The 10,016-nt window shown below is 41.0% G+C and overlaps 1 protein-coding gene across 2 annotated transcripts in view; it reads left to right on the plus strand.

Annotated features, from left to right (window-relative positions):
• LOC124556608 (inhibitor of growth protein 3-like) overlaps nucleotides 1–9,087 on the plus strand; it is a 192,272-nt gene extending 183,185 nt beyond the window's left edge. For both annotated transcript variants that reach the window (XM_047130574.1, XM_047130575.1), the window contains 2 exons: nucleotides 8,337–8,565; nucleotides 8,680–9,087. In XM_047130574.1, coding sequence (XP_046986530.1) covers nucleotides 8,337–8,565; nucleotides 8,680–8,796 — 346 coding nt within the window. In that variant the 3' untranslated portion in view covers nucleotides 8,797–9,087. The remainder of the gene's footprint in view (nucleotides 1–8,336; nucleotides 8,566–8,679) is intronic.
• The last annotated feature ends 929 nt before the right edge of the window (nucleotides 9,088–10,016 follow it).

Here is a 10,016-nt window from a genome sequence, read left to right on the forward strand (position 1 = left end):
TGGTGCAAGTTGAGGAATCTGCAGCATACATGGTTGCAGAACTGTCTGAGCCTCTGATTCAAATCCTCCTCTCAGTTCTGTACCAAAAGATATCAGTAAGTTCTGTTGGCAGTTCTACAGATAGTGAACTCTGTTTTCATCTCACATGTAAGACTGGCAGTCTTTACCATTTCAACTAGCTGCCCAAAACCAAAAAGAATTTCTTCCAATCCAAAGTGACACACATTGTTACTACCGACATGAGCCACCACCTGCAGTTGGCTGCACCCTGTGCTCTTCAATGTATCTGGAAGCAACCTTTCCACATATGAAATGACTCCTCCCAGTATGCACACAGTGTGTACACTGGATCCCTTCCCCTCCTTGGCAGCCATATCCCTAAGGGACTCCATTTGCATGTAACATTGCAGCTTCCAGCTACCAGTAACTCCACTCTCTGTGACTGCCCAGTGCTTGCAGGCTGAGAGGCTTCCCCTGAAACTGGGCAAATGACTGCACTTGACTCAGGAATTTTGTCAGCCACAGGTAGTGCCAGAAACCTGTTCGCCAGATGAACTGTGGAAGCCCTCTGATTGCGGCTCTCTCCCTAGAAAGTCTATCACTGCCTGCCACACTTTGGAATGACCTCCCACTCGACCATGGGTGAGGTGTCAACTTCAGCGCGGTTTGTACCCAGGGCAGCCACAGTAGTAGACCGATTGAGGGACACATGGGACATGTTTAATGTCCCTCGAATCCCCACATCTAGCTCCTCACAGTGGTGACTGTTGGCAACAGCCTCAAGCTATGTGGCTGGAGCCAACAGTACCTGGAGCTATGAGCAAAGGGTCATCAACTTAGCTTGGATCTGAATACAGCAATCACAGTTCCTAACCATAGCAAAGATGACGGAAATGTATTCTAGATAGTAACCACACAGGTAACTGAAAATAAGTTGCTCCTATTTCTTTCAAGTTCATAAAAATATAACATAAATGAACGGTGTACTTGCCCTATCTGTTGCAGGAGTGTAAGGAGCTGTCATGCTGATAGTGTAACCCACATTGAGTTGTTCTAACCAAAAGAAACAAACAAAAGCTTGTACGATAAGAGGGTCAATAGAAGCAATGGTACTTTACACTATCCTGCTATTAAAATAAAAGACTATGTCTAGTAAGCACTCAAAAATCATGTAGTAGGTTTCACTGTGAACATCTAATAGGCATCAAGTATTGCTCCCTTCAGTCAACCCGAAATTCAAAAACATCAGGTAGTTCTTCTGACTATTTTACTCAGTCATTTGCACTCTTCCAATGCGGGGTATCGACCATGCCCCTGTCGGCACGTGGCAGGGCCCATGTGGATGGCAAGGTGACAGCCAGTGCCCAGCCAGCTGCCTGCAACGTGCATGCTCAGGATTGCTGATTCTACTGCCCAGTATGTGGCATGTGACCCAGTCACATGAGCTGCACCACGATCACGTGATGTCAGCTGCACTTGGTGGTGGCCGGAATTATTGCTGCAGTAGTCGGCTCCTTGGCGGTCAGCCATGTCCTGGTGGGTGATGGCAGGAGGCACAGCTGCACCTGCTTGGGTGGTGGTGGAAGATGGCAGCTGTTGTGCCTGGCTGGGACTCGACCCACTGCCTCCCTGGCCAAGAGCCTGGCTCGCTGAGGGAGTGGGCCTGTTGTGCTGTGGTACCAAGTCTGTAATATGGGTATAGTGTAGGAGGCAGGTACTGCGACAGAGTCCTGAGCTCATGATTGTTGCTGGTGGCTTCATGTCATCCCATTGCCCAGCGTAGCCTCCACAGCCTAGTAATACCACTGGACTCCGAATGAGTCTGTTAGAAAGTGACAGCTATTTATACAGGATTGCAGAGCACCTAATATGCCAATGTGCTGCTTCGTCTAGTTCTTGACAACACCACTGAAGCCCTTCAGTGGAGAAATCCTGTTGCTCGTACTACAAGAACCATATCCGATCGCTGGGGTGGCAGATTTTGCAGATCCAAGCCTGACCTATCTTGCAGTGGATAAACAGCCCTGTTAGTGTAGTCAGAGTGCCAGCGTGGTGCACCAGCAGCAAGCTGCCAGCAGCTGCCGCAATGCTTTATCACCCTACTCCCATAGATTTGCCTACAGAATGGTAGTAGCACTACAGTGCTTTTATGTGGTGTACGGTTTGTGGTAAGTGACACAGTAATGCTTGACTTCTTCAGCTAGATTCAGAAGTGTCCATTATTTCTGTGAACAGTACTCTACACTCTGAAATGTTACTGGTTTCTGTGTAATATGGCAGACAGTTAAAATTTTAGCCACTACCACTCTTTGTATTTCCACCAAGCCCTTTCCATTTGTGTCATTGAGGCCCGCTTTCATGACATAGCCGAGTCTCATTTCCTCTTTATAGTTGTGTATTCTGTCTTTTGTTTATTGACACAAATGCTTGTGTTTGTTCTGTTAAGAGTCCAGTGTTGTACTACTACTGTACTGCGTGTGACGGCGACAGAGCTTGTGTCGCCTCTACTACCACATTAATTTCTTTTGTCATAATTGCTGTTTAAAATTTTCATATTAAAATATGTATTCATATGAGCTGTTTAAATTTTCACATTAAAAATATATTCATATTAACAGAAATTGATAGAACAGATCACTTCTCATCTGAAAGGCAAAGTTATTTCTGCCAAACATGTAGATTAAAAGCAGTGATTACTTTTAAAATTGTGAAAACACACACACCAAAAGGGGGTTTATGTTAGAAAAAAATTGGAATATGCTGATAAACTGAACAAATAGGCAGCAAGAAAGGGATACTTACACTTTGGTGCTGAAAGATAAAACAGAGCTGAAGAAGAGGTGCAGAAGGGTGGAAAGAGATCAACTGTTGGGTTAGAAAAAGTCCCTGATCATACTACTCCTTCTTCACACATCTGATGTCACGGGGGTTGCCCAGAAAGTAATGTACTATTTTTTTTTTTTTCTCAGCCAAAAACAGTGCTACGAATGTGAAACGTTACATATATATTATTTGAAGTTGCTGTCACGTCTGACAGATAGTGTAGCTGCAGGACAGTTTCAAAATGGCATCTGTAGGTGATGTATGTTACAAGCAACTGCCATCATTGAATTTGTCTACACAGAAAGAAAGTGTGGGGAATATTAGCAAACGCTTGTGCAAAGTCTGTGGAGCAGCTGCTGTCGACAGAAGTACAGTTACTCGTTGGGCAAGGAAGATGAGGTCATCAGAAGATGGTTTGGCGGAGTTCCACGATTTGCAGCAGTCAGGGAGACAATCCGTGGCTGTCATACCTGACATGTTACAGCGAGCTGATGTCATTTGCGAGGACAGACACATTATGACTCGGCAGTTGGCACTGCATCAGTCAATCTGCAAAGGAAGTGTGGATGCAGTTATCTGCACTGGTGGGTATTCAAAAGTGTGTTCAGGATGGGTCCTGCGGTGTCTCGTGGTGGATCACAAATTGCACAGAAAAAAAATTTGTCTTGGTTTGTTGCAATGTTTTGAAGCTGAAGAAGAGGCCTTCTTGTCCTGGATCGTGACAGGTGATGAAACCTGGGTTCACCATTTTGAGCCCAAAACAAAACAACAGTTGATGGAGTGGCACCATTCTCACTTTCCAGAGAAGAAAAAGTTCAAAGCAACTGCTTCCGCTGATAAGGTCATGATCGCCGTGTTCTGGAATTGTGAAGGTGTGATTGTCATTGATGTGATATCAAGAGGCAGTACTGTTAATTCAGAAGCATATGTCAACACATTAACAAAATTCAAGACACGCTTCTGGTGACCTCGCCGTCACAGCAACCCAGCAGATGTTTTGGTGCACGCGATAATGCTTGGCCTCACACAAGTCTGAGGACTGCTGATCACATCGTAAAACAGACTTGGACAGTGTTATCCTATCCACCCTACAACCCTGACCTAGCCCCCTCAGACTTCCACTTGTTTGGGCCTTTAAAGGATGCCATTCATGGACGACATTTTGAGGATGATGAGGAGATGATTCACACAGTGAAGCACTGGCTCTGCCACCAGAACAAGGATTGATACTGACAGAGCATACATGCCCTTGTTTCATGCTGGAGGAAGGCCATAGAACAGGATGTACGATGGCTATCCACAAAGTACATTACGTTTTGGAATTAAAAATAAATAAAGTATTGGAAATTTTTTTATTATATGCAGATGAAAGCCACACTTAAATACTACTTTTCTACATAGTTGCCATTTAAATTAATGCACTTATCGTATTGATGGACGAGCTTGGAAATTCCTTTGTCGTAAAATGTGGCCGCCTGCGCCTTCAACCACGTGGTTACCTCTTCTTGAAGCTGTGCGTCATCATCAAAACGCTGCATAGCCAGCCACTTCTTCATTGCTGCGAATAAGTGGAAGTCGCTCGGTGCCAGGTCGGGACTGTATGGCGGATGAGGAAACAACTCCCACTTCAAGATTCGAGAACTTCCGTGTGGGCCCGGGCGTTGTCGTGAATCAGCAAGATCTTTGAGCCCAACTTTCCCCTGCGCTTGTTTTGTATTGCTCTTCTGAGGTTCTGCAGAGTTTGGCAATACCTTTGAGAGTTTATTGTAGTGCCTCTTTCCAGGAAATCCCCAAAAATCACACATTTTCTGTCCCAAGAGACAGTCGCCATCACCTCCCTTGCCGACATTGTATGCATGCATTTCTTGGGTGTTTGGGGGGAATTTGTGTGCCCTCACTGCATTGACTGCAATTTTGTCTGGCAGTTCACATGCTTAACCCATGTTTCGTCACCAGTAACGATGTGATCGAGTAATGAGTCGCCATCTTTGTCGTAAGCGTCCAAAAACGTTAACGCTGCAGCCATTCGCTGATTTCTGTGAATATCTGTCAAGATTTTTGGTATCCATCTTGCCCAAAACTTGTGGTAACCAAGCTTTTCGGTAATGATTTTGTGCAACAAACTTCGTGAAATTTGTGGAAAACTCATAGAGAGTTCCGTTATTGTGAAATTACGGTTTTCACGGACTGCGGCATTGACTTTTTCGACAAGTTCGGCAGTCACTATGCTGGGTCTTCCACTTCGCTCTTCGTCATGAACGTTAGTCCGGCCATTTTTAAATTTTATGACCCATTGACGCACTCCACCTTCAGTGATTATGTTGCCCCCATACGCTTCACAAAGCTGCCGATATATTTCTATCGGTGTACAGTTTTTTGCAGTCAGAAACCTTATTACAGCACGCACTTCACACTTTGCGGCATTTTCAATTAACGATGACGTTTCAAACTGTCACAGTAACTCAGTGGAGTACAGCACAAGCCTCTCACTAGCACGGCAAGATGCCGACTGAGCGGCGGAATGCCATGACACCAAGATGGCCGCGCTAGCCCCGCCCCTAATGGACACAAACGAAAACGTAATGTACTTTGTGGATAGCCCTCGTAGACTACGTGGAAAAATAAGATGTGTAGGTAAAACACCATTCTTTCATGTGTGTGATCCTCATTATATTTGATAAAGAATTGTTGAAGAGAGAAAATGTGGTGCATTACTTTCTGGACAGCCCTCGTAAATTCCAGCAAGGCAATCACCATCCCTAAAAGTCCATGCCTATGTCATAGAGATGTGAGAAAGCCTTCTAGTTTTTACCTCATTTATCAGCTATATACACAAGGCAATATCCAGTTTAAGGTTAATTAGCAGCTAGCCTGTCACCTCCTTAAATTGTAAGTGACAATGAGATAGAAGCTTGAATTAAAGCAGCCTTTCTGGCAATGTGCAGGAAGTACATAAAATGTTTCCTCAATTAGCTTGTGATGTTGAAAAAGCTCTAATTATAAATCATCCCAACTTTGACATTAAATACTGTGTGGCACTGATTGGAATTATTTTAGTAATTTTAATAGTTATGTATGGTATAGATCTTATTCTTAACCAATGCTGCTTAGTTTTTTGTCTTGCAGTGTAGCTGTCTCTCTTTGTGGATGGAGACACAGTTTATTACAACAACTTACTGAGTGATATGATGTAATGGTTAATAAACTGGATTCATTTTCAGCAGAAGAGGAGGCATATCCCCCTTTCAGGCATTCCATTGATTTCATAGATAACTTAAACTGAATGCATATACTCATCGATACATTAAGTCCTCACTTTTTTCCTTCTCCTCTGAAGCAAACCAAATTTTAATTTAGTAGCAGCAGAATTTTATTTCCACTCTCAGGCTTCCTCATTAAGCCTACATGTCTGCATTATTTGAAGCTTCTATTGCTGTAACTAGTGTAAAATGTAATTTTCTGTTTTCTTCCACAAGTACTTGCTTTTTTCCTTGCATTTCTGTTTTTAGTACTGGCCTGCGTTGCTTGTTTCCTCATGCTGTTTCTTCCCTTAAATTTACATGTGTAGTAGCTTGTGATCGCTATAGTTATCAGTGGGTGTGCCATGGTGGATACACTGGTTCCTGTCACATTACCAAAGTTAAGTACCATTGGACAGACCAGCACTTGGGTGGGTTATGATCTGCGTACACCACGTACTGTTGACAATTTTTCCTTTGCCTGTATGGCAGAGAGGATACAAGGAGTGGTGGCATAAAGTCTGTGATCACCAGTCTTTGCTCCAATGTCTTGGATTCAATTTCAAATCTCTCTGCAGTGTTCCAGGAATTGAGAGGATGCAACATTGTTGATGGTGATCTACCCATTCGGTCACCTACACTTAACAGATACTTACTCACATGACTGTCACACTTTGCAAAGGAAAGGTGCTTGTGGTATTGAAGGATAGGAAAAGCCTTTTCAATTAGTTGGTTGGACCTGCCCTTCAGTGTCTCCCAGCCATTAAGGCATATATATATATATATATATGTATATATATATATATATATATATATATATATATATATATATATATATATATATATATATATATATATATATATATATATATATATATATATATTTTTACATAGCAGTTTAGCCTCGAGTAGTCTAACCATCTCACACCTTCCTCAGACATGTCACTTCCTTCTTCCTGTTTCCATATTTAACAGTTCTTGATAATCAGCACAAAGCATGTGTCTTAACGGTGAACACCAAAGGCTGGTGCTCTTCATTGCTTGCTAACAGTTTGTGCTGACCAGTGTGTGCAAAGTATTTCTTTTTGTTTCGTATGTTCAGAAAATCTAGAAACATTTCCAGCAAATGCAACTCCCTCACCCCTTGAAAACATTTATATGTATCTTCTCTGTGTTACCTATGCCTTATGTAGCAATTGTTGTTTCAGATTAGGATTTTTTCAAACTTTTGCTTGTATTTTCTCACCTGTGATTGTTGCCGATTCATTTTTGTTGTGGCACATCTGAATAAAATTGTTTAGTCTTGAGAGCTATTGTTATCATAATGGGCGTAAAGTAACCTCTGCATATGAACCTTAATCATAGTTATTAAAAGTGCTGTAGTATTGACAGTTTTGGTTGTTGCATCTTCATCATTATCATTGTCATCAACAGCAGGAGTAGCAACAACCAGTTCAGTCACTTGGTTATGTGGCCTCTTTGAGCCAGCATGCAGCATAGGTTCCCAGTAGGTTATTCTGTTTCTGCTTATCTTGAGCTTCCTGTTGTTATTTCAGTCCATCTGTATTTCTTAAGTCTTTGTCCCATATGTCCGGTGGTGGTCTTTTTTGGTAAACAGGACTCCAATGTGGTTATTTGTTTTGACCATTGCCATCTTTTGTTCGAGCGACGTGACCAGTGTACAGCTGTTTCATGATATTCATTCTTTCCATTATGTCGCTAACCTTGTATATCTGATATCAACTGAACTGCTGTCTGTCTGCCTTTGGTCGCATATTGCTGTTTATTTTAAAGAGAAAAAAAATATTTATTTGGCTTAACCTTGTAATTTTAGAAACACACATGTAGTAGTCAGCAGTTAAGGGCGTTAATACACACTTAAGAAATGGTACTCAACTTAAAGAAAGCTAGATTAAATCCTGATGGTGGAGAAAAGGTTGGCTCGCAGGGAGAATAGACATGATGTCGCATAGTTCCTGATCACCAGACTGTGCACCAATGCATTAAATTAAATCCGAATTCTCTCTTGAACATGTAAGGGAATGTGTCATTGTTAATGGAGACCTATCTTGTTTGGGGTATTAATCTCGGTAATGTTTGAAAGGAATGTTTATTGCCTGGGCTCCGTTTTGTCTTGTTCCTCTCTGATTGCTGTAAACAACGTGAATGTAACACCACACTGTACACATATTTATTTATTTATTACTTTGGTCAAATTGTTACAAATTTGGAAGATGCCCATCGCCAACTCCATAAGACATTTAATTTTTCCAGGAAATCATCGCATGCCTCATCAAATCAAGGTACAAGTTCCAATGCATCGGCTGTTTCAAATTCTGTGCATCAAACAGTTGCTGTGGTTGAAGAACCGATAGCAACAAATGAAGTGACAGCAGTTGACAATTCTGATGGCAATGATTGGGCATATGATCCAAATGAACCAAGATACTGTATTTGCAATCAAGTTTCTTATGGCGACATGGTAGCATGTGATAATGAAGATGTACGTATTGTTATATTTCTCTTTGTAACACCCATGTACTCAGTTTTATATCGTTACACATGTATGTTGTTAAGAACATGTCTATTTTACTCATGGGGGTCACCTTTGTTTCAGTGTCCATTTGAATGGTTTCATTATGCATGTGTGGATGTGAAAGCCCCACCTAAAGGAAAGTGGTATTGCCCACAGTGCACTTCAACAATGAGGCGGCGCGGTTCACGGAAGAATTAAATTAGTGACGTAAGATATTGTAGGAAACTGAAATCAGGAAAGAGAAATGGGTCATTACTTTCATGACAGCAAAAAATGCAAAAGTAGTGTACCATCAATCATATTTTACTCTTTTTTTTCTAATGAATTATAATTGTGAGATCAAAGTCTAGAAATTATGTGATAAATTTTTATTTCTATTTAATATTTTTTATAATTTCTTTTGTTCAATAGGGAAGTTCCATTTCACTTTCCTAAATTTCAACAGGTTGTTTCCTGATACTAGAAAAAAAAATAAATAAAAAATAAAACATTGTGCCAAAAAATTATATATAATTATTGTGGTGTATAAAATAAAATGAATTGAATTATTTTTTACATTTAGCCTTAATATTAAGATATTTGTAATCTCCAGAGCCAGTTAATCTTTTATGTGTCATCCATAATCTAACACATTTTAATATGATACACAAAGCAGAGAAGTTTGCACAAAAAATTTTTATTGATTGTTGAGGATTTATGAGAGTTTGAAATAACAGAAAGTCATGATGTGACCCTTGGAAAGAAAAATTTGATGACTTGTGGCAAAACTTAGCTACATAATATATGAGAGCTGAACATAATTCCATAGTTAAAGAAATGTGTTGAGAGTCTGCAAATCCGTAATCAGTCTCAGGGGAACGAGTCTCTTCTAGTCCAAGGGCCTGTGAGTCCTGACTGCTTTCAGCTGGTGGGCATGTAGCAGAGGCAGATGGATTGTGAACTTCTGTGATTGTAGCTCCAGCAAAATCCACTTCAGTAAACATTGAACTGTTGGTTAGTACTATACCACACCTTTGAAGCCCAGCAGGAGTAACTCTACTTAAAAACTCTCCCCAAGCAGGTGAAAAACTTGATTCTGAGTTACTTGACTACCAAGGTTATTTTGAAAGCATCTCCCGATAGCCTGAATGTAAAAAGTGTTGAAAGTTCCCATAAAATATACGTCCAGCAGCTGCAGATTTTGGCTGCAATGTGGGAGGATGCAAATTACAATTGTTTGATTATTCATAGCCTTTTCAATGAAGTCAACATTTCTTGTGTGCGTAGCATGTCCATCAAGTATTAGTAATACAGGATCCTCTTTTGTTGGTTTAGTATACTCCAGAAGGGAACCAACTTTTTCTTCTACCGTTTAGTGCAAAAACCGTATCTGATTTAGATTGTACAGTCGAAAGCCCCCTTTCACTTACTGTGTAAAC

The sequence above is a fragment of the Schistocerca americana genome, chromosome X (assembly GCF_021461395.2).
Source record: "Schistocerca americana isolate TAMUIC-IGC-003095 chromosome X, iqSchAmer2.1, whole genome shotgun sequence".
In the NCBI taxonomy this organism is placed as follows: domain Eukaryota; kingdom Metazoa; phylum Arthropoda; class Insecta; order Orthoptera; family Acrididae; genus Schistocerca; species Schistocerca americana.